General features: G+C 38.3%; 6 protein-coding genes across 6 annotated transcripts; all 6 read right to left on the bottom strand.

Moving 5' to 3' along the window:
* Positions 1 to 147: 147 nt before the first annotated feature.
* LOC117634300 (acidic leucine-rich nuclear phosphoprotein 32-related protein) lies at positions 148 to 3,537 on the bottom strand. Its single transcript, XM_034368346.1, has 2 exons — positions 1,994 to 3,537; positions 148 to 898 (listed from the first exon to the last, which is right to left on the bottom strand). The coding sequence occupies exons 1-2, from the start codon at positions 3,104 to 3,106 to the stop codon at positions 611 to 613; spliced, it is 1,401 nt and encodes a 466-aa protein (XP_034224237.1). The 5' UTR covers positions 3,107 to 3,537; the 3' UTR covers positions 148 to 610.
* Positions 3,538 to 4,111: 574 nt separating this feature from the next.
* LOC117634298 (plant-specific TFIIB-related protein 1) lies at positions 4,112 to 6,958 on the bottom strand. Its single transcript, XM_034368343.1, has 3 exons — positions 6,175 to 6,958; positions 5,773 to 5,931; positions 4,112 to 5,169 (listed from the first exon to the last, which is right to left on the bottom strand). The coding sequence occupies exons 1-3, from the start codon at positions 6,778 to 6,780 to the stop codon at positions 4,327 to 4,329; spliced, it is 1,608 nt and encodes a 535-aa protein (XP_034224234.1). The 5' UTR covers positions 6,781 to 6,958; the 3' UTR covers positions 4,112 to 4,326.
* Positions 6,959 to 7,481: 523 nt separating this feature from the next.
* Positions 7,482 to 10,805, bottom strand: LOC117634302. Its single transcript, XM_034368348.1, has 3 exons — positions 10,274 to 10,805; positions 9,956 to 10,171; positions 7,482 to 7,858 (listed from the first exon to the last, which is right to left on the bottom strand). Exons 1-3 carry the CDS (start codon positions 10,508 to 10,510, stop codon positions 7,778 to 7,780), a joined length of 534 nt encoding a protein of 177 aa, XP_034224239.1. The 5' UTR covers positions 10,511 to 10,805; the 3' UTR covers positions 7,482 to 7,777.
* A 3,530-nt stretch (positions 10,806 to 14,335) lies between these two features.
* On the bottom strand, positions 14,336 to 15,364 carry LOC117634303. Its single transcript, XM_034368349.1, has 3 exons — positions 15,145 to 15,364; positions 14,838 to 14,900; positions 14,336 to 14,750 (listed from the first exon to the last, which is right to left on the bottom strand). The coding sequence occupies exons 1-3, from the start codon at positions 15,238 to 15,240 to the stop codon at positions 14,616 to 14,618; spliced, it is 294 nt and encodes a 97-aa protein (XP_034224240.1). The 5' UTR covers positions 15,241 to 15,364; the 3' UTR covers positions 14,336 to 14,615.
* Positions 15,365 to 16,140: 776 nt separating this feature from the next.
* LOC117634301 lies at positions 16,141 to 18,269 on the bottom strand. The gene is made up of 3 exons (XM_034368347.1): positions 17,851 to 18,269; positions 17,112 to 17,453; positions 16,141 to 16,909 (listed from the first exon to the last, which is right to left on the bottom strand). Exons 1-3 carry the CDS (start codon positions 18,136 to 18,138, stop codon positions 16,424 to 16,426), a joined length of 1,116 nt encoding a protein of 371 aa, XP_034224238.1. The 5' UTR covers positions 18,139 to 18,269; the 3' UTR covers positions 16,141 to 16,423.
* A 2,637-nt stretch (positions 18,270 to 20,906) lies between these two features.
* Positions 20,907 to 23,031, bottom strand: LOC117634299 (probable polyol transporter 6). Its single transcript, XM_034368345.1, has 2 exons — positions 22,567 to 23,031; positions 20,907 to 22,415 (listed from the first exon to the last, which is right to left on the bottom strand). The coding sequence occupies exons 1-2, from the start codon at positions 22,709 to 22,711 to the stop codon at positions 21,037 to 21,039; spliced, it is 1,524 nt and encodes a 507-aa protein (XP_034224236.1). The 5' UTR covers positions 22,712 to 23,031; the 3' UTR covers positions 20,907 to 21,036.
* Between the last annotated feature and the right edge of the window lie 3,058 nt (positions 23,032 to 26,089).

Genomic DNA, 26,089 nt, shown 5'->3' with positions numbered 1-26,089 from the left:
CTATCAGAGATCGACACCTTAGGTCCCACGTCACATGGGCACCATTTACCCGACGATCACTGCCACCTGGTATATTAGACGCCCATAATATAAAGATAAACAAAATTTACACGTCACCTGCTGAATAACATAAAAAAGCAAAGCAAATAAGACTCGAAGCCAAACTTGATTGAATAGAACTATCTACAAGCGTTTTTACATGCCCCCATTTTTTCCAAAAAAAACTGGTTGGACAAAAAACTGAAGCCAAAAACAATGACAATTTTCAAGTTTCTTTTTCCCTCCACATGCTCTCCCCAACACCCCATTTTGAAACTGACTCTTCCCCAACTACAGCCGCGCATAACTGTCATTTGAATAACATACAGCAACGGCTATGTGAGAGATCCAAGTGGGGATAAATTACTAACGACTTTTTGAACTTGAAAAACATTGCATCCAAACCCCTTCTTTTTCCTTAAAACATTATATATATATATGCTTGTCCAAGATCAGGGAAAATCACTAACAGTTCTACCAACCAATCTAATCTAATCTGAGGTTCTCTGTTTTCCAAACTAGAAAAAGGGCAGCATCAACAAAACATAAACATTGACAGATTTACTGACTGTCAACGATGCTTCTTTGAAGACTTGCTGTACTCGACAACATCGTCGTCCTCCTCATCGTCCTCACCATTGTCATCCGAATCTGCAGCTTCATCTCTCTTCCTCTTCATTTGAGAAGAAGAAGAAGAAGGGGGCGGCAACACCTGAACTTCATCATCTTCATCGTCTTCAACTTCCTCCTCTTCGCCATCACCTTCTTCATTTCCTGCATCCATGTCACTGCCACCAGCATCCTCTTCCTCAGCCTGCACCACGGGTTGAACTAAGTAACCTGCACCATAGTCCTCTTCCTGCCATCCAATCATGTTTCCGTAAGTTGATAAATTTAAGTAATCATGATAAAATCAATAATAATGATAGTAATAGTAATGAAAAAAGGGCCAAATTGATAGGAAACAAATCATCATACAATTGCAGCATGATTAAAAAAAAGTGCAACTTTGATTTATAACACACTAAAAACAGACACTGCTTCGAATAAACAGCCAATTTATCAAAGACCAACAATCCGCCACCCTTGAAAAACCAACCAGTCTTTTGCAGGAAAATGCCAGCCTATAAGAATACTACTCTTAAGAACCATGAGCACCAAATATTACAGGAAAAAGCTTGAAGTTAAGTGCACTCACAGAATTTCAAGAACACTCTAAATCATGTAATCTGACCTAGGAAGGCAATTGACAATCAAATCAACAAATTCAGGTACTAGATAACAGCAATCAGAAAAAAAAGACCTTCAAATTTTTTCGTGACACATTCAATTTCTTTTCCCACAAAGATATAAACACTGAAGAGTCAACAGCAAATAATACACATTCCAGCAACACTGGTATTATAAGATACATCAGAAAAAGGCATCAAATAAAAGTTTTCTAACAACAACAACAAAAAAGAGGTCTAGCAACAAATGAGAATAAAGTGCGGGGTTTTAAAAGGCATATTGTAACATTTACCTTATCACTACACAACTGTTACCAAAACAGAAATCTGATTTTCAAAAAGCTTCCAAAACTACGAAACTAAAACAATCAGCTAAGAACAAAGTTCAACAACCTTAACCTATAATTGTTCAAAATTTTCAAGACATACTATACACCACATGTAACCACGGAAAAGCACAAACATTATTTCACAGTACTGCAGAAGACACTCCAAAGAATCATCCTCCTAAACGTATATAACCAATCAACATATACACAAAGACATATGCAGAAAACCAACAGCAGCCATGTCTCTCCTCTCCAGTGATCTAAAAGAACATCAGCCATAAACAGTTAAACACTGCTACAAAATAATAAGCAAATAATATTATAGCAAACAATAAATATTTATGCAGACAACCAAATATTAGTATATAAAAAATGTTCTTGCAAGGGACTCCTCACCTCTTCCTCACCATCTTCATCTTCAAATTCCCCATCCTCTTCTACTAACTGCTCTTCCTCCCCGGTCTCTCCATTATCATCCTCATCCGCATCATCCTCCCCTTGTTCATGTCCATCAATCTCTCCTTCCGTGCTCGTCAACCTCCCTGTACTCTCCGGCTCTGCAAGATCCCCTTCATCATTGTCCACCTCCTCTTCTTCGTCATCTTCATCATCGTCGTCATCATCCTCCTCATCATACTCAACCCCATCTTCCTCATCGTCACTATCCTCAATCTCTTGAACCTCCACCACATCGTCATCATCAACATCCTCTTCATCGATTTCTTCACCAGAATCATTCTCTTCATCATCGTCTCCCTCCTCATCCTCATCTCCCTCTTCACCAGCCACAGCAGCAACCCGAAATCCATTTGCTGTCTGGTGATTTTGTCCATTCACCCTCGTCGCAGTCACAGTCTCTTCCTCGTCTGCATCACTCTCGTCATCCTCATCAACATCAACAACACCTTCAACCGCCTCACTGTGGCCATTGGTCATCCTAAATGGCCGATCCTCACCATCGATTTCACCGCTCCCAGGATCATCCTCCTCGTCATCTTCGTCGTCCTCCTCGTCATCAGATTCCGGCCTCTCGTTCTCCTCCGCGTCCATCTTATCCAAATACTTCAACGACTTGATCAATCCAAACACCCTAGATCGATAATCCTTGACATGAGTGACCGGACACTCATACAGATCAAGGGACACCAGCTTGAGCTGCGCGAGCGGCGCGAGATCTTCGACATGCTGAATCCGATTGTTCGAGAGGTCGAGGTCTCTCAGCGAGTCGAGACCGGCTTCTACGAGAAATTCAAGGCCTCCAGCGATTCGATTATCCGAGAGGATTAGCTTCTGGAGATTTCGGAGCCTCGGGAACTGCTCCAGGGACGAAACGCCCACGTTTGCAATCGAGAGATGCTGAAGGTTCTGAAACTTCTCTAGAAGGCTCGGAGGAGGTAGACGACCCTGAACGCACTTAACGGCGCCGTCTAGGGTTAGGGCTCGAGCCGCGGCGTGGTCGCTCTGGCCCTCTAGCGCTGTCTCAACGGCTCGCTCCCAGATCTCGTCCATCAAATTCGAAACCTTATTTTATCTCATACAAAGAACAAAACTAAAATTTATCGCTATTTTTTTCTTTTTTTGGTATTTTGTAAACAAGCAACGGAGCTTCAATATTTCAATCCCAGAGAGGGGAGAACATAAATGACATAGAAACTCTAACCTTAGCCGTATCCCAATTCAAGATCAAAACGACACGAATTCAAATCGTTTTTCTCTGAACCGCTTTAAAACCCTAAAACGTTCAGATGTACGGACGCTCTTCTGCAAGTAGGAAATGCTTGAGGAGCACAAACAAGAAAAGGACCTAAAATGAAATTGGAATTCCTCTCTCTCTCTTTCTCTCTCTTCCCTCTCTCTCTCTCCTATTGGTATTGGGCGAGTGTGTGAATCGGGATAAACCTCTAGAGGGGGCTCGTAAGTCTTCGGGTTCCGTGGCTAGGGTTCGGGGGGCTGAACCTATCCGTATGGTTTAGTCTCTGTGAATTATTGAAGGATTTTAGACCGTTGGATATACAAGGCGCGGATCGGTGACATGGACGAACGGAAGGTTAAGATTATGGTTTGTTGTGTTTGTTTGTATGGGAAGATAGAGAGAGAAAGAGAGAGAAGATTTCGGCTTCGCATGAAAGACACGTCACTGTTGTGGAAATATCGGGGCGGTTATAGATATGCCTATACGATTTGACTAAATTACGTGATTGCCACGATTGTTCCGACGGACGACTTACGTTGCATGTCGTAACTGCGACGCTGCTTTTTGTTTTACCGTCTATTTTATTTACGACATGCTTTCTTTGCTCGTTTAGCTGGTTTGTCCCGTGGTATACTATAAACACCACTTTTTCCCTTCTATACATAAATATCTCTTTTTTTCTTCTTTCTTTTTTACATTGAAAGGGAGGGATGAAAATAAAAATATAAAACTGTGGATTTGTTGTTCGGACTGAAACTAAACACACACAAAAAGAAAAATTAAAATGCAATTTGTAGCTCAGTGTGAAGAGTATTTACCTATGCACTTAAAAGTTCTAAGTTTTTTAGGTTCGCTTCTCTCCCCCCAATGAATTCTGTAATTCTACAACTCCTATAACCCAAAAAATAATCAAACTGTGTTCAAACCTTAAACAAGTAACTAGGCTACGCATTTGTCACCAAAATACAGAAGAAATACATCGATCGTGACAAGGAAGATGCATTTTGTAAGGTCTCTATATACAAAAGTCATACCACTAGGCATCTCCACTCTGTTTGGCATTTTCACTTCCATTTTGACTCCCGCTACCTCTAAGCTCAGTATAACCTGGGGCCAGCTTTGGTGGCAGCACATAACAAACATTTGGAGAAGAACCTGATGAAGGTGGAGGGCACCGAAACTGCCTGGTAACTGAGCATGCACCTGAAGCTGGGGGGCTCAAAATTTGAGTTGGCTTTCGTGTACTAGTAAGACCGTTTGAGTCCATACCCATCTTCTGCTCAAACTGTTGGTTAGGCTGCTGGTTACGTTGCGGCTCATCGATGTCCATTCCTTCGGTGCCATTATGAGAGTTCTTTCCTGCTGTCCTTAAACCAGAAGTGCCATATGGAACCTGGTGTTGCCAGAAAGTTGTTGATTGATTCAAAACAGTGGTTTGCGCACCTCGAGAATTACCTTTAAGCTCGAACTCCTCTTTACCTATGGCCGGAACATTCATGTCTAATCCCTCATTTGGTTTGTTAGGTTTTATTTCAGGCAGCTTCTCTCTCTCCAAATAAACTGGTATTTCGACTAAATCAACTTTAGATGTTGAAGAACGGCCTGAAGCGATTACAGTGGTAGGGAATGCTCTTTCCGGAGGAACGGCTGGAGTATAATTAGATGGGAGCAAGTCATCCCAATTCTCCAACAGCTCCTTGTAAACTTTCCGGAGAGTGACTTCAGTAAGACCAGTCACCTTACAAATCTCTGCTTGGGTTTTTCGCTTGTCTTCAAGCTGGCAGGCTAAATATATTGCAGCTGCAGAGATGCTAATGGGGTTCCTACGAGTGCAGAAGCATTTGTTTATGACAACCTCTCCAATGTGAGTTGCCAGTTTCTACAAGAAAGTATGTGAATCATGGTCAGACTTGATCAGGAGGAAAATTCAAGTTCAACACTGTCAGCAAAGAACACAACAATTTAAGTCACTAAAGGAAACCCCTGTGAGTAAACGATTACATAAACCTCATTCCATAGTCTAAATATTGAAGATATTGCAAGATGCCAATGACACAAATAAGAAACTCATCAGACACATTGTGATGGTGGTTAAGAAACCAAAATGTCATTAGCAGGGTTCCTTAAAAATGTGCCTCCATTTGGCTTTCAATTACATGGAAACTGGAAGATCAAAATGATAGAATCTACCAAAAATTGCTTTCACCAGTTCTTGTGAGATAAACTTTCCACAACTTTTAACTCTATGTCTATTTGGGTTCACAGTTCCCCAACTCCTAATTCTAGTTTGAAACCTTTCTTAGTCCTAATTAATAGGATTTCCCTAAAGAATTTTGGATTGCAAATCCCATGCCATATTTCTTTCCTTTTAATAATCATCTAATTGTACATCATCAGGCTTATGCAGGCAAAAGACTTGATCTAAGTATGTTAATGTAATGAGTAGTTCAAGTAGTGCAATCTGCAACAAAACAAAAGGTACCTGAGCAGATTTATTGAGCTGGAGGAGAGTGCAAAACCGTGGCATATGGACGGATATGGAGTTGCTGTTGATGGGCTGACTAAGTTGCAGTGCTTCTCCAAGTATCTTGATATACTTACCAATTTCCTTCTGGGGCACATTGGCTGCAATTGAGATTTCCTGCAGTACAAAACCAAATGCCAAGTCACAGAAGCTCCAGAAACTGGAAAGAACAGCCACAAAACTCACAACCCAATAGGTTAATCACTTCACTTCCACAATACCCATCATCAAAATCCACACTTTTTAATCAGAAATTAACTTACAAGAAATACAATTACAAACCCAATTAGCATTATAACTGAAAAGGTGAAAACTTAGAAGTAAGCCGATTAGCTTTAATCAGTGTATGTATGTATGTACCTGGAGGGTTCTGGGCTCTTGGGCTTCTCTGATGGCCTGCACAAGAGCAGCAGTAGCGAGAGCTTCAACGCTGCGATTCCTCAAGCAAGTAGTGGAGCAACAGTCCCTGAAGAGCTGAAACGCGTGGTCTGAGATGTCGTATTCCAAGCCCAGGATCGAAGCGACATCGATGATTTGCATGTAGGCCCTGAGATTATCGACCACAACGGTGGAAGACGACGGGGATGATGAAGAAGAAGAGGAGGTGGATTCGAGGGTGCGCTCGAGCTCGGCGAGGTGGCCGGAGAAGGAGAGAGAGGAGCGGAGGAAGAGCGGGTTGGGCTCCAGGGACCAGGTCGAGAAGGCGGTGATGAATCCGGTGGGCTCGAACGGGTCGTCGTCGTCGGCGGCTGCGTTGTTGGGTTGGGCCTGGTGGTGGAGGGTGGGGAGGTCGGAGGTGACGAGGCAGAGAGGGTTGTCTTGGGCGCGAAGGTGGAAGAGGTGGTGGAATTGGGATTGGCGCTCTTCCACCACACGACCACACGACGTGCACTCCGTTATCGAACGACGGGAGTTTGTTGTCGTCGCGCACCGGCCTTGCCCGGCCAAGCAGTACGGGCACCTCATTTCTCTGTGTGTTTGAGAGATTGGTGTTGATTGTTGCGGCGGCTGGGCTGAGACTCTGAGAGAGCCCTGAGTCCGTCGCTCTCTCTTCTTCAGGATGGTCCGTTAGTTTGGGGGTCAACTCCCATACGACTATACCATATACGTTATTTCTCTTTTTCTTTTTCTTTATAAACAAAAAAGAAAGATAGATTAGGGAGATTAACTTTAATGTTTTATTAACTCACTGAATTTGTATTATTTGTGAGTCGAATTACAGAAGTTTTTGTTTGATACCAGATGCAAATTACACATTTAAAAAAAAAAACTTCAGACGTGAACTAGATTGATCAAGATATTGAGCTCGTTTCCTTACATTCAAGTTCGAATTACTCTTAATTGGTCCTACATCCAAGTTCTAATTACCCTTAATTGGTAGAAACTACATTGCTTTGTCGACAATCGCTTAATAGTTTGAATATACTCCTGTGAATTTATAAATGACACCAGAAATCCACTGACTTAGGGTTAACAGACATTCATATACACCACACCAGTATCAAACTTTGTCTTGTCTTGGATTCACTCAATTTGTCCAAGTCACAAGTTTTCTATTTGACAGGAAAAAGAACATAAGAACAGGAACTAATTGAAAATCGAGTGATATAAATATTTAGTACTAGGATTTTACTTGCTGTAAAGAACTAAAATTAGAAACTTGAAGGTGAGGCTTCAGAAATTTCTTTCAATTGAATTTATAGAAAATAATATCAAACAAAATTCCTGCACTTTTAACTCATCTACTCCACATGTTCTTTCAGTTTACCACACACATGGCAAGACTGTGATATCCAAAAATGGAGAACCTAATCAAATACAAAGTTTTGCCCTATGAAAACGTATGAAGAAGAAGAACCGAGTATGACTGTGCACCTCAGTATCACTCACAAACTCTGGCCAGCACACAGTTTTAATTGCAGGAAAATGGAGACTTAAACCATGGTCCTCAACATTCTAGACATCATCGACCGCTCCGTGTCGAGGTCGCCAGTTCTCTACCTTTCTCTGCCTGCTTCAGAGTCTTACTAAACTCCCGTGCACTCTGGTACAAAGAACAGAACTTGTTAAAAAGTATAAGCATATTTACACACAAAGCTAGGCATCTAGGAAAAGATCTACAGATATTCAGAAACCAAATAGCAAGGCTTTGCTATACGAGGAAATCATTTCTTAGTCAAGACTCAAGATTCAAGATCAAGATCAAGATGTGCCAAGACTCAAGATCAGTAGGGTATGGTTCAATTACTAAGTCTATCATCCTGATCAACCAAACAACTGTACGTGGTTTTCAAAAGACGGACATATTAATTGATACTAAAAGTACTGGAACATCTGCCGTTGTGGTGGGCATCACAAGCATACATTTGCAGTTTATACCAGAAATTACAACCTGCCTTCATCTTAGGATAAATGATCGGGTTAGAGGACGACATCAATCAAAATTCAACCAGTGAAACACTATGTGATGCTTGCTTACTATGCTTCAAATTTCAGCATTACATAATAGAAAACCATGTGTTGAACTAGTATAAAGCATCAGTTTTACATTCCAGGTCTAATTTGTTCCCTAGGAGGCTAGTTGACTAAACCGATGCTGTTCTGTTTAATGCCATAGTGATCAGGGGGTCAAAAGATTGTCATAAATTCTTTAAAATCCCAAGGAAAATCCTCTGGTTTTCAGCATGAATTATTTCCAAGAGTCCCATGCACAAGACCTTAATTTGTAGTTTTAGTTTTGGAATTACATAGTGCAAACACTAAACAGACAAAGCAGCAGCAACAAAGGAATGCCCAGCACAACAAATTACCAAACAAGAAAACTGAACACAATAATCTCTTTCTTTTTCCCCTTTGAACGACACACTGGGCATGAGTTGGCTTTGTGATGGTTTGCCCATCACTTAAGCAGTCTGCAAGAATGTATAATCACTCATATTTTGTGGAAGACATCATTTTATCCAAACATACACAACATGATGTCAACTTGAAGTGACTGAATCTCAACTTACTACAACAGAGGAAACTAATGGAATGTACAGATATAGATCCAACAATATAATTTCCAGGCTGTCACCTTTTCCAACTCTATCCATTGCCTCTCAGTTTGATGTGCAAAATGAATTCGGTTAATTCTTACAAAAAGGGTGAAATGCAAGTATTGGCAAATAGCTTTTGTCTTTGGTCACCTGACAATCTGGCATGACAACTAAGTCTTCTTAACCCACTCAGCAACCCAAATGCCGCAAGCAAAATGGTTATTGAAATACCAAGTCCAAATTGGCCAGAAGTTTAGGTTGTCACTTGTCATGGCCTGAGTTTCTGCACCTTATACAATGTAAAGCTGATCGATGACAGATTTGCATTGGATTCGGACATTCACCAGGATCTCAATCGAACCAGGTGATCAAGTTCTGTGATTTAGAGTAATTACAACAGGTAAACAAAGGACCATCATCTAGATGCTAAGGTGCTAACGCCAGGTATGTCTGAAGATAACCCATATTTACTTTCCAGTCTTACATCATAGTCTTAAAACTTCATATCTGCCAGACTGCCACTTAGATATCTAATACTAACATGAGGAGGCAAATGATGGTATAGATTGCCAGAAAACTATATTAGGATAGGGTAGGGATCAGAATTTAAGCTATCACCAAAGGAATTAAACAATACAAGATCAATGAAAATAATAAAACTAAAGGTAAAACAGCATTCTTCTCTTACCCTAGTGATATAAAAAGCAAGAAAAAAAGAGCAGATTATGTAGCATAAGCTTATCATCCTACTTGAATGGATTATAATGTCAAGCCCAAGTAATAACTTGCATGAGAATTCCAACTCCAACCCCACCCAAGCTTCATAACAATGAAAGCAAAGAAACGTTGCACTAGTGATGCTATATTGCTTCCTGGGTAATCATAAACAGGTTAATTAATGGACAACAAAACAACCCATTTCCTTAATACACTTCCCAATCAAAGTACCGAAGTCCCCAAGCTAAACTAACCCATTTCACTAATTAAAAGAGCAATGCAGTCTACAGCTAATGAGCAGTGTAGCCTGCTTAACAAAGAACAAATCAGCCGTAAACAATGTGCTAGAGTAATCAAACAAAAAACACAAAAGAAAGGGGACTCACTGCAGATTGTACAGGAGGCGGATCGAGATCGACAGAGCGCACGGACATTTTAGCGATCTCGGTTATGGCTTCTTCTCGAACACCAGGGACGTCACTGGTTAACTCCTCATAGGCAGCCTCAAATGCCTCTTGCCAGAACCTGGGCAGTCTGATCCGACGGCTGTTAGTGTACACATCCCACATGTGCTTCACCACCTTCTCCCTCTCCTCCATTTCCTACACACAACAATACCCAAAATCCCCAATCAAATCAGAGATCACCAACTAAACCAACCCAGAAAACAAAAACAAGCAACAAAAATGCATAAGGGGACTGACAAGGACATCGAGATCGTCGTGAATAGGAGAGTCTAGGTCGTCGGAGAGCCGATTGAGGTTGCCGGCGGACCACCGGAGCGTGACGGTGCCGGTGAACATGGACCAAAACGCGAGCAACAAAATCGCAGCCAAAGCCCAAAACTTGTACCTGCCTTTCCCGAGTACTACACTCGAATCCGAGCTCTCCTTCTTCGCGCTGGCCGTCGTCGACGTTGGAAGGCCATCCTCATCCTTCATTGCTGATTAATGACAGAGATTCAGTTTAATTTAACTTTAATTGCAGAAAAAAGTTTGAATTTTTGTTGTTGTTGTTGGGTTTTTTCTATTTTTATATTTCGTCTGTGAATCTTGTGCGTGGTGTTCACATTCTGATGTGGACTCAGATTTGGAGATGGAAAAAGAAAAGTGGAGGACACAATGAGAGGGAAGGAGCAAGAGAAGAGTGTTTCCTTGATGGATTTGCTGTTTCAGGGAAAGAGGTGAAAGAGTTTAAAATATGCTGTGCGGGCCACCACATTTTATTGAATTCAATAGGGTTGACAATTAATTGGATTTTGGTTTTGATGGATTGTGGCCGTTTGATCTTATTGGATCTAAATGACCTTGTTTTTTTTTTTTTCTCTCTCTATATTTTGTCAATACAAGTCTATATTATTATATTTACCATATGGCAAGAAAAAAAAAGACCATACCATAAGTCTATAAATAATTGAGTGATGTGACAAATGCCATTCAATAGTAACCTTATAAAATTCTCATGCTTCTATCACTACTATTAATTTCCTTCCTCATTTTTCTTTTACATTTATTGATGACAATCCATTCAATCATCAAATAAAGAAGGTAAGGAAGAAGCTAACACGAATCTGAATTCTCTGTTATGATTTTCTCTGTCATGATCTGCTTAATTTTTATTCTCCACATGTCACTTCATTAAAATTTAATTTAAGGGATATAACTGGACACATCATCCTTAAAAACAAATCATGGCAGATCATGGCAGATAAAATCAAATCAGAGGATTCGAATCTAGCTAACACTACATTCTTATTTTTCTTTTTCAACTTGTGATTCGATGTGTAATTTATTCTATTAAAATAATTCAAAATATATGAAACAAATCAAAGAAAATGTATCATGAATGCACTACAAAGTAACATAGGTTCATAAGCAAGTAAATGGTTGAATTCCGCATCAAAAAGGTCCGTATGTTAGACAAGTAAGTTTGACGAGGACTACAAACTCTAAATGCGGGGAGATTGTGGTATCCCGAATGTCACATTGGAAATGCACTTGAAATATTTGTGGTACTTAAGTGAGATATATAAATCTAAGAATTACATTAAGCTAGCACTTTTAGATGAGATATTAAGTCTTTAAATGCACATATAAGATTAAAGGAAATGTAGGATTTTTGTTGTTGTTGAAATAGTACGGTTTCATTTAATTGTCAAAGGTTACAGACTTGAGCGAACAAACGTGGCCTCATCAAAATCTTGCCACATAAAACTCAGTGGGAAAAATCCGAGACGAAGGAAAAAGAGTGTCACACGCTCCTTAAAGGCTACAAACAAAACCAAAATAACAATGTCAACTAGCAGAGACACATTGGCCTTGGAGGACCCTCTTCAAGCCAAGCGTCTGAAGACACACTACCTAGAGAAAACTTAGCATGGCTACAATAAGACACAAACTGGGAACAAAGACAATAAGAAAATTCAACTCAATCATATGCCATATTGACATCAAGCATCACAACAACATTTGGCTCCTTTTTTCCTCACCGTTTGTTGACTGAAAGCATGGGCTCAAAAACAAGAGATTATCAGGAATGGACCGAACATGAACAAATGCGTTTTGAACACTACAAATCTTCTCAAGCAAAATGATCATCACGAGGTTAGCTAGAGTTTTTGCACACAAACAGAATCTTGGGCTCTAAGAAATCGTTTTAGAGCATGAAATATGTAGGGATTTCCAAACCCCCGCACATTCCAATCCATTAATCTCATTGAAATTGACGGGATAGCCCTACTAATCCCGCCTCTATATTAATCTACAATTGAATAGTGTTCAGTTTCGATTGCTGCATGTTCTTATCACCCTTTTGGGCCTTAGATACATATTGGGCTGCTCGAGCCTTAGTCTTCCACGATACATCTTGATGCCCGCTTTAATTTGGGTTAACAATTTGAGTTGCCTCACTAACTTACTTCACTTGCAGACCCCTTTTTTGAAGAGATGATGAATTAAGGCCCATAATATTAGAATTATAATAGCTTTTTACTCCAATAATTGAGAGAGAAAACAGCACCATTGTCAATTATATTCAAAGGAAATGCAGGATGAATGCGAATGTATGGCTGGGGAGAATTCCACAAGTAATAACATCTTTTCTTCTTTTTTTGGCTTGGACCACAAATAACAAGATTGATATTAGCACTTACAAGAAGAACAAAATACAACACAAGCATAGCCAAACGCTGAAATTTGTAATTGAAGGAATTTTTAAATGATGTAATTGAAAATTCCGTCATTTACAATTTCCATTAAAATTAGAATTACTTTATCCAAACACAACGCTATAGAAGTTGGAGGAGAAAACAATGTAGTGTATGCATCTGGATTCATTGTTTTGTCTTTTTCGGTCAAGTGCTGAAGGCCCAAGAATAGCCAGCCCAAAACAGAAAAACAAAGTATAAAAAAACAAAACAAAACCAAAAACCAAATTCATTGAACAAGCCCATACCAAATACAATTGAGAGACCTTTTGAGTTAGCTGAAATTTATTTTATTTTTTATTTTTATGAAATGAGTTAGCTGAATTTTAATCACTAGGGAAGGATTCTGCCAGGGCAATAGTGTAATTATGGTTGATGAAGGTGGAAGTTTGATAGAAGCGATTGAGAGTGTGTTCTAAAATGCTTGCTACACCAGTGGCGGAAAGGAGTGGCCCTGGCCCTCCAATTTTTTTTTATAACCTTTCTCCTATATTATATAATGTAATATATACAATTTATAATTTAAATTAATGACTCTTTTAAAAATAATTAAACATGACTAATTTTGAAAAAATTTAATTCTAACATGTGTTTTGAACACTTATATGCATGGGTGGAGTCACACTAACTGTAGCCTAGTGTGGTTTTTTAAGAAAAAAAAATATAAAACCTATATATTTAACTTATCTTCAATATTAGCCTAGTTAGTGGAGCCGTACAGATTACCTTATTTCCACTTTCAACATTTAAGTAAATGTTTTTGTCATTTTACTTTTATTTATTTTAATATTACTCCATTTACTTAAGTTTACAATGTAAATAAGGATGAGATTCAAATAAAAATACTAGAAAATCAAATTCCCACCAAATCAAAATATGAAAAATCGGTTCTAGTGCAAAATACTATTTAGGCTAAAAATGATGGTTTATTAAGTCAATATATACTTCATACTAAAATCCCATGAAATCAAGTTTTCTTATTTGATGTGTGAGGAATAAAAGCCGCCAAAAATTATATTGAGAAAATGATTATTCTGAAAACTCATTTTTCATACTTACTCAATATTTTTACATAAAACAATTTTTCATGTATGATATGAATGCATAAAGGAACCTAAGATCAATCTAGATAAAAAGCCTTAGATGTTCAATCTACTATAGTGTTAAACCATATTTGGTTTATGTTAAAACTTATTGAAAATTAGTCTATGAAACTATGAACTCGCTTGATTTATACGATTTAATATTTACTTTTATTTCTAAAAAGACTATAGCAATTGTAAGTACCAAAAAAAATAATCATTAAATTTTAAGCTAATAACTTTAACTAGTCCACCCGTTAAAAAATTCATGATTCCTCCCTTACTTATATATATATATATTTAATATACTTGTATTTCCTATCTCGGACCCAATCTTACAATTCTAGCTCCCCTTGTTCTACACAACACAACACAACAACTACACAAGTTATCAAAGTTGTCACGGAATGAATCCATGCATATCAAGTTAGCATCATCTCTCACATGCAGCCGCATTGTGCACAATACAAGAATTTTAAGATTATTTTAAACAATTACTGGTTCAAAATTTAAGCTGATAGAAAATAACGCAGCTAGCGTCCCCACAAATAGAAACGTGATAGGAAAATGATGCGCAAGAGATAAATTTACAAGACAAAGCAAATCAAATTCGATTTAGGAGACAAGACAAGATCCGATCTCAATTCATGAGACACAAATTATACAGAGACTGATGGAGCGAATAAAAAAAAGATCCATCCTGTACAATATTTTTAACATTCAGAACACAGCAATCAAATTATCACAAAGGCAGCTAAATTAAAAAGGCGCTGAGACACAGTCCCTCGGCCCCTGTGGTCTTATATAATTATCTTCTGAGTACTCAAGATCCTCAAACGAATCCATCATTTCGTCACCATTTTGGTTAATCGAACTCACCACTGGCACCAAACCCTGCAAAATTTATGAGTTAATTAGCTCATGTAATGTAATGTGGTATCTCTAATTAATTATATATGTTCATCCATAAACCACGCCCACCTCTGTGAAAATGCGCATTGCTTCTTCTATATTCTTTGTTTTCAACACATACCTAGCTGCCTCCTGCATATATGAACGCCATGATCACCAAATTTAATTACAAATCCAGAACAAATTAAAACTCATACGTAAAAACCAAAAAAAATATGTGTGTGTCCAGTCGCTACACGTATTTTAAGTAGTTACGAGCAATTATTTCTTCCGATAACAACGCTTATATATATATATATATATATGCATGTTTGAAAAAACCCAGAAAACATTTTTCAGCAAAAATAAAGACACAGAAAGTTTTCATTAAACATACCCTTGCAAACTGAATTTGATCGAACCCCAGCGTTCTTGGCTCACTTTCTATTGATGTTTTCCTATCAATCCGTACGATTGATGAATCTTCCTTCATTTAAACAGATAGAGACAGAAAGAAGAAGAAGAAGAAGAAGAAGTGAAGACAAAGCCTAAGGATATTTGTATATGTGTTTGAGAAAATGAAATATGGCTACGGAGGTCCACGTAAAAGGAAGGGAGGCAGGCTTTTATATATATATGTACATTTGATTTGGTAGGTCACATGACTCATTGACTGATTCCCTCACCAGCCAGCATGAAGAGGCTTGGCGTGAGCAACTTCACCACGTAATGTTACGTGGCCTGTTGCCAACCACAAGAATGCGAATACGTGGCATTCAAGGGATGGCAGGATCGCACACGTGGCGGCTGATGGTAACATCGTCCTGATGCAGAAAGTCTGGGCTGGCCGAGATCCCGACAATTTTCCAAATCGGGGAACATATGGCGATTTTCTTCGGACACCTGTCTGCATCTCACGGCACCCTACGGAGACCAATCTGGGAGGACCACGAAGACGTTTGCCAAGCTTGAGAGATGCATGCAAAGCAATATAAAAATATTTCTGCACAGTGGAAAAGTTGTCGCTGTTTTTTTTTTTCTTTCCAGAATAACCGACATGGATGATACAAAGCCAGAACAAATGAGTTGATAAGAATTCAAGATTATACGCATTTCATATTTTTTTTCTTTTTATACACGTGATATTTAGAGAGCGGAATTAAACACAATATTTTGGGTGCATGAATAATTATTCTTAATTATTTAAGCTAAAAGCTCCTTGCAAACATCTCATATTCTTATTAGTTATTATATAAAGTTACGTCTTCAATGTGCAAAAACAATCTTAGAGCTAACATGGGATTAGGCCAGTTAACCCGGTTGCATCCAAGTTTGATTTCTTTATATAATTTCGGATAAAATAGACAAACACAAAACGAACTTGACAACTAGATACTCAACTTCTTTTCCAACTTAAAGAAATCATATACATGCTATAGGTATCAACTTCCTCGATCAGAAGCTAGCTGTATGATCTACTCTCTTCCAGCAAACAATGTATACAAATTAACAGAAAATTCAATTTAATTAAGCGGCTCAAACAAAACTGTTGTTACAAAACCTTTTCATCATTTTGCCATACATATATTGCTTTTCACTCACTAGTATTTACACAAGTTTTCTTTTAGCTATCTCTTTAATTTCAAAACAAAAAAAGAAGAAGAAAATTTATCATCTCACCCTTGCTTCTTTATGTCAGCAGGAGGCAAAAAGCTCTCCATGGTCAAACCCCAAATATTAAAATCCACCTCTTCGATCTTCCACGTCTCCTCCATCTCCCTCTTGTGGTTTGCAGACCGCTCGCCATATCTGAAAACCTTAACCCTAGTTCTCCCACTGTGAGCAATGTTGACGGAGTCAACGTACTTGTAATCTTGTATCACAGACTCAGCGCTCGTCTCCCAGAACACATCTGTGTCGTCCGCTTTGTTGGTCATCCTCAGCAGCCTCGAGTCTTCGAATTGTACGAGGAGCCCCGAGCGCTGGCTGAAGTATCCCCATATTGTGTGGTGGATTATCTCGTAGTTTGGGCCGCTCTGTGCCTCTCGAATTGCTGGGCTTGTGTCCAGCTTGAGGATGAAGCAATCGTCATCGTTGATGATCTTTTCGCCGATGCACATTGCATCCGCGAATAAATTGGCCGTGGCCCTTGGGTCCAAACCCTACAAAATGTTCATATTTCATATAAAAATTGCAAGCACATTGACTCATCACTACATCATTAGGGGTCAATTGACCCCCTCACTGTCTTTTGTTCATCAAAGTTACGGTACAAATAGTTTTATTCATGATACCAAGTTTATTAGGTATTTTGTTCAAAGAAAACAAGAAAATGTTGAAGATCATATAAGTGTATATATATACCTGAAGAAAACGGCGCAAGGGTCTAGGGGGGCCTTGAGAGATGGGTGTTTGTTGGTTAGAGGAATGCCGCCATGAAAGCTTGCCATTGCTTCCACAGATGACCTTGCAGCCAGAAACAACAAGCTCTAAGCACCATAAGTCCGGGTTCTTTTGCCACAGCAAGAAGCCGCCGCTCTCGGCCGAGCTCCTTTTCACCTCCAGGCTCACGTCCCCTTGTTGAAAATCCGACGCACTGATCTTAACCTCGCCTGTCACACACATGCTGTTCACCGAGTTCAATGCTGCTTGGCCTCCCGTTGCAGCGGTGTACTGTTGCACTATGTATTTGGCTGTTGAAGCTTGCTGTAACATTTTGACTCCAATTATTATTGAGATTTAAGGTAAAATTCATGATGTCTTATGTTCTATAATAATCTGTAGTCATTTTGTATTTGTATCTTAAACATCATTGAAAAAGATGAAATCCATGTGACATCTCTCTGTAAATAAATGAATTTGTTTCAAAAGTAATGGAACCACTACAAGAAATGTACATTATAGTCATTAACATTCGTGGCACTAAATGATGTGGCTATGGCTAAATGCATTGTTAGTATCTAGTAATACAATGGGCACGAATGACCGTGAACGTGTTAATGAAAAAGTCACATATTTTTAGGTCCTCCACCTTTTTTACTTGCACATCACATGTGCAACAAGAAAAAATATAACAACTTTGAGAAGGATTGATGGTTCTTACAATGGAAGAATCTCTAACTGGACGGTGGACGGAATGACCCAACTGAACTTGAAGAGGGATAAGAGGAGAGCCTACAAGGTAAAGCAAGAACCGTAGCTCATTCAACCGTCCCGCGATGACTGGTGCCGACCATTTGTCGGAGGTTTGAGCCTTCATCCATGTCATCATGTTTTGCAATCGCAACTGCACATTGCTTCCCATGCTTGTGAACATCTCTTCTGGTATAGGGACCTCAAGAACAGTCTCAAGGCCATCTTCTTTATCAATATTTGGACAAAGCTTCCTCATGTGTATGTGTATGTTACATAAAAGAGAGAAGAAAAGGGGGAAAAAAGAGAGAGACTTAGAGTCAAGGGCTTAATTAAACACCTTGCTCTCCTTCCTCAAACCTCTGCCTGATGAGGGAAAAGAGGGAGCTATGTGGGGAAGGTGGGGTTGATGAGAGGATGGGGTCGGTGTGAATTTGCCCAAGGTTCTCCTTGTTTGTAGGTGTCATGTGGGCAAGATTTATTGATTGATTTGATTTGTTAACTTTCTATTTTAGGGGCCCAATTCATATTTGTTAAATTAAATTGAACAAAACTTGCGTACTTATATATTAGTCACAAATTTTGTATAGGTACATTATAACACGATTTAATTGATTTATTCTATGTATCTTTAAACTTTTCTACATAACTAAAATATACATTCGAGCATTCTCTTTTATCAAATTTAACACATGTCACTTTTTTCGTATTCATAAAAAAAACGATGAGATAACAAATCTATAAAAGTAATAAGGACAGATTGATCCACTGCATACGAACTACTCCTTATACAACACATTTCAGCTTCACCTAAATTTGCTCTCCAATTTACATTCTGCCCATCTTTTTTTGACTGCATTCCAACACCATTTGCAACTTCATTTCTAGAATCATAATTTCTAGTCTAGTCTTTCTCCTGAAAAAGCATTTCCATCTCTTCCAAATTAAAGATCTCCCCTTGGTCTCTGGCAAGAAGAAATAAAAGAAAAAAACCCTACCAACACAGATATGCCTGCAAACATGAAAAAGGCCCCTCCAACAATATCTCTTATACACCGAAACGAAACCCATTAACATTCATAACTTTGTTCACAAACACCCCAAAACTGAGTCCCTGCTCTAAACTTCAAAGGGAAAATCTCAGTGCTATAAACCCAAGTTATAGGCCCTATCCCAAGTGAGAAGAAAGCCACATATGAGTACTGAGCCACCTTCCTAAAGGTGCTAAATCCTTCTCATAGTGCTCTGGTTAAACCTAAGCCCAATTCTGATAAGGTTACAAAAATACCCTCAATGCTTGTCAACAAGAGCTGCCTCCTACCAATTCTGTCAACCAAACATGTGGCTACCAAGTTGCATATAATTTTTTTTTTTTAATTATGAGGTTAATGGTAACAATCCCAGTATGCAAGAAACAAAGAGCTCGCCTCTATTGACCGTACCGTCATCGTTCAACATTCTATACAACACGACTGGTTCTATGCCGGTGGCATGAGCAAAGAAATGGATGCCAATTGCTGCAACTAAAGTTGTATGGACACTAGGACTTTTGTGTTTTTGTGTTGTTCACTTTCTTATTTATGTTTTATATTTTTCTTGTGACTTTTGATTAATCTGAGCTTTATATGGTTTCTGATTAAAGCATAGAATTGATCATTTCCTTATCTACCTGGGTTATATTTCATTTTTTCAACAAGTTTAGCAATGAGCATAATTTGTTCTCACGAAATCACATTAATGAGCATGAGCATGACGATCTTGTATGTTTGGATGAAATCACATTAACCGTTCGATAACATTTTTGCTCACCATCTTTAATTATAATGGTGAGCATTACCACTATATTAATGATCGATAGATGAGTTTGATTTTTTAGATTGGTATAGCATGTAGATTAAATTACACTCGTACAATGACAATTAATATGAGGATAATGCTCAACACTATCAATTAAGGGCAGTGAATAAAAATACTCTCTTATACCCTAAAACCTCAAGTATGGAAGCCCACCATTACAATGGGTGGTTAGCAAAAATCTTAATTATTCATTAAGAAATAACCTAAAATCTGAAAGCCAGTACCTGATCAAGACAATAAATTAATCAAAAACTAATTAAGTTTATAAATCTGAAAATTTTATGTTTTGATATAACTAGATTAAACTATTGGGGTGTTAGACTGATATATATATATATATATATATATATTTTAGTACAAACGATCGTCTAAACTACAGGATGTTAGATTGGATTTTTAATAATCCATTATTATGATTATGAATATTATACTTGGATATGTGAACTGTAGGATGACAATCCAATCACACCTAAAATAAATTCTTTACAAAGCTTCAGGAAAGACTAATCAAGAGGAGATAACTTACTATAGCCAAATAGAAAGGATAAGCAAACACAGCAAAACCACATGCATCACTGTATTTATAATACCAAGGATGATATATGAGAAGTAAGAATAGGCAGCTTATAAGTTTTTACAACTCTCATGGAACCCACAGGATCGAGCATAGATTTATATTTTGTCTCATCTTAATTAGCAACTTTTTCCTTACGTATGTGTAAGAGCATCTTCCAGCATATGGCTCTTTAAACCTTACCCGTAGGTTAATTTGAAGGGTTATTCCAAAAGTTGTATTGATTAAAAAATAATAATAATAATAATAATTTGTATTGTTTGAAGAGTTGTCCCCAAAAAAATCAAGTACCATATGTACACAGAGGATTGGCCACCAGCCAAGCAACATCATCTTCTTGATTCTTTCTTGATAGCACAATCAATTTTTAAGCATTATTGTTTTAGAAATTTTGTGCATCTATAAATTTATTGTAAATTACTACTATTTGAGATTTCGGCTTGTACTCTTCTACTAGATAAGCAAGGTTTGTAATCTGTTTACTATATGAGCAAAGCTTGTAATCACCACATAATTTAAGGTTTTAGATAAAACATAGAGTGCATTAATAACCTCCTTTTCTTTTTTTCTTTTTTGGAGTACAAGCGATAGCGGGAGAGGAGTTTACACCAATATTTATTGGGTGCCTTGGGGTTTCCAATCTCTGTCCACATGGGTGGAGGTGGAAAAATTCAACCAACTGAGCTATACCCCGCTGGCTTAGAGTACATAAATTCTTGATTGCATTCATACAATACCATTTCTAGACTTATTAGTATCTTTGCTTTTGCTGAAAACCATTTCCATCTCTTCCAATGATCTCCCCTTGGTCTCCGGCAAGCAGAAATAGAAAAAGATCCAGGCCAAGACAGCCATGCCTGCAAACATAAAGAAGGCCCCTCCAATGGTAATTGCCTTATAAATTGAAAGGAAACTCATAGAAATTGTAGCATTCGTAAGTCTGTTCACAGCCACCCCGATACTTGTTCCCTGTGCCCTCAATTTCAAAGGGAAAATCTCACTGCTGTAAACCCAAGTTATGGGCCCAAGCCCAATTGAGAAAAAAACCACAAACACATAAACTGACACAATGCTCAAGCTTAGTGCCCAAGTAAGCTGCTCTTTGGCGTGCTCTACCATTGTCAAGCAAAACCCTAATCCTGTTAGAGCCACGATCATGCCACCAGTGCTTGTCAACAATAAGCGCCTCCTGCCAGCTTTGTCAAGCAAAAATGTGGCTACCAATATGAACAAAGTCTTTGTAACACCAACCCCAACTGTGGCAAGCAACAACTTGTCTTTGCTTCTAACCCCAGCTTTCTTGAAAATTCTTGGACTATATAACACAACAGCTTCTATCCCTGTGGCATGCTCAAAGAAATGGATTCCGATGGCTGCGATTAGAATCCGACGGACGGGCGGAGTTGGCCTCAAAAGTAGTTCTTTCCAAACCCCTTCACCCTTGGTGCTTTTGGGAACCTCAATTACATCTTCGTTACAATTTTCATCAATTCCAGCAGCAACCAAGATATCACAAAAACGAGACTCAGCTTCTTCTTTGGTGTTAGAAATTAGATACAAAATTTTCTTGGCCTCTGCTAGCCTGCCCTGCATCACCAACCACCTTGGCGACTCTGGCATTTTGACAATCCCAAATGCCAAAACAATTGAAGGAACTCCAGCAATGCCTAGCATCAGTCTCCATCCAAGTGTCAATGACAGTTTTCCGAAAACATAATTTGAAACGTAACCAAGTAAGATGCCAAGACTTATGCAAAGCTCTGGCAGAGCGGTTAGACGGCCTCTGGTTGCTGGAGATGAAATTTCTGCAGAGTAAACTGGCGCAATCATAAGTGCAAAGCCTACACCTAAGCCAGCAATGCATCTTCCAGTCATCAGCACAGGATAGTTTGGAGCATACCCCATTAGAATTGACCCTATTAAGAAAATTATGGAGGCTACAACAATAGTGTAACGCCGACCGATATAATCAGAGGTTCTTCCAGCTGCTAGAGATCCCACTAGAGCACAAATGTTGAGAATTCCGGCTAGTACTTCGACTTCGACATCGTTGATTTTGAGATCTTCTTTGATGAAGATCATGGCTCCACTCATCACACCAGTATCTGTATTCACAGTTCGAATTCATTTTCATTACCATCTTAGTTAAAAATGTAATTCATGGAAAACCATATTCTTTAGAACCCACATTGATCTAGATAGCAAATTGAAAGTAAAATGAACAAGTACTATCCTGTCAAGAGAGAGAAAGCCTACCATAGCCAAATATAATGGATATAATTGAGCCAACCACAGCACAAAGTAAAGCAATCTTGTTGATCTTTTCCGGGGCTTCTCTGCTACCCTCCACCTCTATTGAGGCCTTCTTCTCGACCATATCTGTGTGTTTCTCAGGCTCCATTTTAACTTGAAGCGTCTGTATGTCGCACAAGCTCCCCCTCGCCAATATTGTCTCTCTGTTATAACAACTCTTTTTCACTGAGAATCATTCATTTTTAAAAAAAAATAAACAACAAGATTGAGGCATATATAGAACTGGGTGTAACAAGATACAACAAGACGTGTATCGAGAAACAACTTGATCTCTATCCTTTGGATGAAAATCTTGGGACTTCAAAGAGTTAAAAACAAGTCTCAAGGATTGAGGAATGTTCAAAAGAACTCAAGAACACTACACGAAAGATTCAAAAACGCTCAAGCGAAATTTAGAAAAGGGCAGAAGAGAAGAGAAAATATATGTGTCATTAGGGTAAACAGATGGGGTTTATATAGGAACATAAGAGCGCTAAACTTGGGAGTTCATGCAATAAACAATGTCTAATTGCCAAAGAGATTTTCTAACAGTAAAAACAATATTGCAAAATAAAATGTGGGAAATGGGGTAACCTTTCCTTAACACAAAACGCGGTCTTGAATTAAACTGGTAATTATATTTTCAAAATAACCATAAAGTCTCAGAAACTCAAAGGAAAAAGGGTTGATCTAATTGAAAGGATGATTTCAGTCCTTGTCCAAATTATTTGTTTTGGTCAAGCATGAAATCCGACCTGCATATTCGGCCAAATTCACCCGCTTGATGTGCCATTGACCAAAAACGATGGTTTAAATTTGGATTAAAACTCTTGGTGGGATCGAATAAGTTGGTATTTATGGTTCAAATTTGATTTGATTTTATTTTTTATATAGTCGTGCCACTGCCAGGTTAAGTGCACAACAGAAGGGGTGCCTGGAAGATTTGGCAAAATTGCCTTTTGATTTCCAGTCGATAGTGACATGGCAAATTAGAATCGCTTTCACTTATGTCATACAATAATATTGCACTATAGAGAAGTGGGTGGGCGGTGAAATTGACAAATATCCTTTCTGAGCTTTTCAGTATATGGTTTCGACCTAGGCCAAAGCCAGCTACACTTCTGTTTTATTACGTTACTATCAAATCTGTTTTCTTATGAAACGTGGAGATATAATTAGATCAATAACGTTACGGGGCACTAACTTATTTATCAACTTTTAAATATTAAAATATGTAGCACATGACATGACAACATGTGTCATCTGTCATCGTATTTGTTTTAATTACATAAATTGTTATAATAATAATAAAAATTCACAGCAAAAAGGAAACCCGACGATTTTAGATTTAGGGATGACGAACATACATAACACTCGTCAAAGAGTGACACAAGATGTTCTCCTATGTTTTAGCAGCCAATACGACAAGAGAACTAACATCAAGCATATGCTTGGCTGTTTTCTTGTTCGAACAAGGGGCAAGTTCTTACCTTTTTATATAATATAAAAAGAAAACGAAAGAAAAACAATGGTGGGTCAATTGTTATTTTGATTCGTACCCCTTTAATATTGGAAGGCATTGTATTTGTTTAGCAGATTAAATTATATGCAAGTGGAAGATAAGTTGTTAAGGTATGATATAAATATCTGACTGATGATGAAACCAGGAAAGTTGCAAACTTTACCAAACACCACTTCACCTTCCATATTTTGTTATTTGTTATTTTTTTGTCCTTATCTTCCATGTTCCTAGAGATTATAGAATACTACGGTAGTACGGTCATGCTGTATATTTTATACACGTGTTATAATATAAATGAATATTCTATTCCCTAAAGGAAAAGAAAATAAACTTTGTCGTCCACCCATATTATAATATGTGTATAAGATGTACCACGTGACGGTACTGCTGTAAGATTCTATAATTTCTCTCATGTTCCGATATTCGTTTGTATAATACAAACAATATTTAAGATGAAATGAATCAAACCTATGACCTCGGGTGCATGAGCAAATACTCTTACCCAATAAGTAGAGTCGAGATATGGCCAAAGGGCAACGCTTCTCAACAAAAATGGCCTGGCATACAATTGGGAAGAGAATACCCAAATAGTAAAATTTCAAAATTTAGAAAGACAAAAAAGAAAAAAAAAAATACAAGCAAAGCAACCTGAACAAAAAAGTGATATTATTAACTGTGCAAACGAGCTCCACAGAGTCACGACTGTTCTGCTCAGAGAGCGCAGAGCGCCCCATGCTGGGGTGGGGGAACATCTGGGATTTTATGTATAGACAGAGGCATTAACTTTGCCAAAGAGCATGTCCAAAAGGACAGAGAAAAAGAAAAAAGGAGACACTTGCATGCAAAGATGATTTTGTTTCCTTGGATATCTTATCCCACACCACGTGTTTGATAAATTAGAAATGCCTCTTCTTCTGTTTGACTTTTCTTTGAGTTCACAGTCTCTGTACAAATTGAATCTCTCAAGCACAAAAAGAAGCTTGGCTTCTTTATTTGCAAGCTTTGGAAACGTTTGCGTAAATGCAATTTCAGTGCTAGAATAGGAGCTTGGAGGGGACAAGACTTACTTTTTTTACTATCTTTTTTGACTATTTATCCACCAATCCAGCAACGATTATTACCACTATCATGAGTTCTGAGACAGATGCTGCAGTGCTGGGGCCTAGCTAGGCTATGAGGTTGAATTTTTTTACACAGCGCTGCTTACAAATTTGAAACTCTTGTCTGCTGGCTCCTCATCATCGGCTATCTGTTTTCTTTTATTAGGTCATGTCATCTCCAATGTTGTACTGGCTCCTCAGCTATCTTCTTAGGCCATCTCCAATGGTTAAGTCATAAACCCCAACATGAGATGAGGTTGTGGTCCAGAAACTTTGCCGAAACGCATGTGTTGGGCAAGGCATAATGGTTTTATTACAGGATATCGAACTAAATAAAGGACTTATTTGGATCGTCCAAATACGCTTTCATGATTAAGAAGCACATATTTGACAAAAATTGTTATCAACACTCTTTGACCCTTTCAAAATGCAATTCCGAACAAACTATGTTAGTTAATCTTTGCTATTCTACGTTCATCCAACATAATTAAATTGGACCATGCCCTAACTCAGATCCTCAGGATGAAAATTCCAAATCATTGGAACACATGTCGTCAAAATGCATTTGCTTGACCGTTGAATCATACAACTCAACTTTGCTTGTGGTGGGTAGGGGCCTGGTGGAAATTGGCTCCCCCCCCTCTTTCACCAAAAAAGAAATTGGCTCCCCTACCCTACAACATAGTGTAGAAGCCCTGCAGGAGATGCAAATCAGATTTTAAGATATCAACTTTGTCATGACTCTATTGACTTTTCTCACCGAAGAGAATGTATTATACAGAATAATATTATAATAATTAATGAATTCAAGTTAATATTTCAGCATTTTGTAATCTATGAATCTATGATCACCTGCCAAGAATCC

Source organism: Prunus dulcis, chromosome 7 (genome assembly GCF_902201215.1).
Source record: "Prunus dulcis chromosome 7, ALMONDv2, whole genome shotgun sequence".
NCBI classification, from domain to species: Eukaryota; Viridiplantae; Streptophyta; class Magnoliopsida; order Rosales; family Rosaceae; genus Prunus; species Prunus dulcis.
Note: the sequence above shows the minus strand (reverse complement) of the source record. Positions and strands in the feature narration are given on the sequence as shown.

Coding starts and splice junctions, on each gene's coding strand:
- LOC117634300 (XM_034368346.1), bottom strand. CDS start 3,106: ATGGACGAGATCTGGGAGCGAGCCGTTGAGACAGCGCTAGAGGGCCAG. Junction 899..1,993: donor ATGAAGATGGTGAGGAAGAG/GTGAGGAGTCCC, acceptor ATTGGATGGCAG/GAAGAGGACTATGGTGCAGG.
- LOC117634298 (XM_034368343.1), bottom strand. CDS start 6,780: ATGAGGTGCCCGTACTGCTTGGCCGGGCAAGGCCGGTGCGCGACGACA. Junction 5,932..6,174: donor AAGAGCCCAGAACCCTCCAG/GTACATACATAC, acceptor TTTGTACTGCAG/GAAATCTCAATTGCAGCCAA. Junction 5,170..5,772: donor AGCTCAATAAATCTGCTCAG/GTACCTTTTGTT, acceptor ACTTTCTTGTAG/AAACTGGCAACTCACATTGG.
- LOC117634302 (XM_034368348.1), bottom strand. CDS start 10,510: ATGAAGGATGAGGATGGCCTTCCAACGTCGACGACGGCCAGCGCGAAG. Junction 10,172..10,273: donor ACGACGATCTCGATGTCCTT/GTCAGTCCCCTT, acceptor TGTTGTGTGTAG/GAAATGGAGGAGAGGGAGAA. Junction 7,859..9,955: donor CGCCTCCTGTACAATCTGCA/GTGAGTCCCCTT, acceptor TCTTTGTACCAG/AGTGCACGGGAGTTTAGTAA.
- LOC117634303 (XM_034368349.1), bottom strand. CDS start 15,240: ATGAAGGAAGATTCATCAATCGTACGGATTGATAGGAAAACATCAATA. Junction 14,901..15,144: donor ATCAAATTCAGTTTGCAAGG/GTATGTTTAATG, acceptor TCATATATGCAG/GAGGCAGCTAGGTATGTGTT. Junction 14,751..14,837: donor CAATGCGCATTTTCACAGAG/GTGGGCGTGGTT, acceptor TAAATTTTGCAG/GGTTTGGTGCCAGTGGTGAG.
- LOC117634299 (XM_034368345.1), bottom strand. CDS start 22,711: ATGGAGCCTGAGAAACACACAGATATGGTCGAGAAGAAGGCCTCAATA. Junction 22,416..22,566: donor ATCCATTATATTTGGCTATG/GTAGGCTTTCTC, acceptor CTGTGAATACAG/ATACTGGTGTGATGAGTGGA.
- LOC117634301 (XM_034368347.1), bottom strand. CDS start 18,138: ATGAGGAAGCTTTGTCCAAATATTGATAAAGAAGATGGCCTTGAGACT. Junction 17,454..17,850: donor CAGTTAGAGATTCTTCCATT/GTAAGAACCATC, acceptor AAAATGTTACAG/CAAGCTTCAACAGCCAAATA. Junction 16,910..17,111: donor CCTTGCGCCGTTTTCTTCAG/GTATATATATAC, acceptor AACATTTTGTAG/GGTTTGGACCCAAGGGCCAC.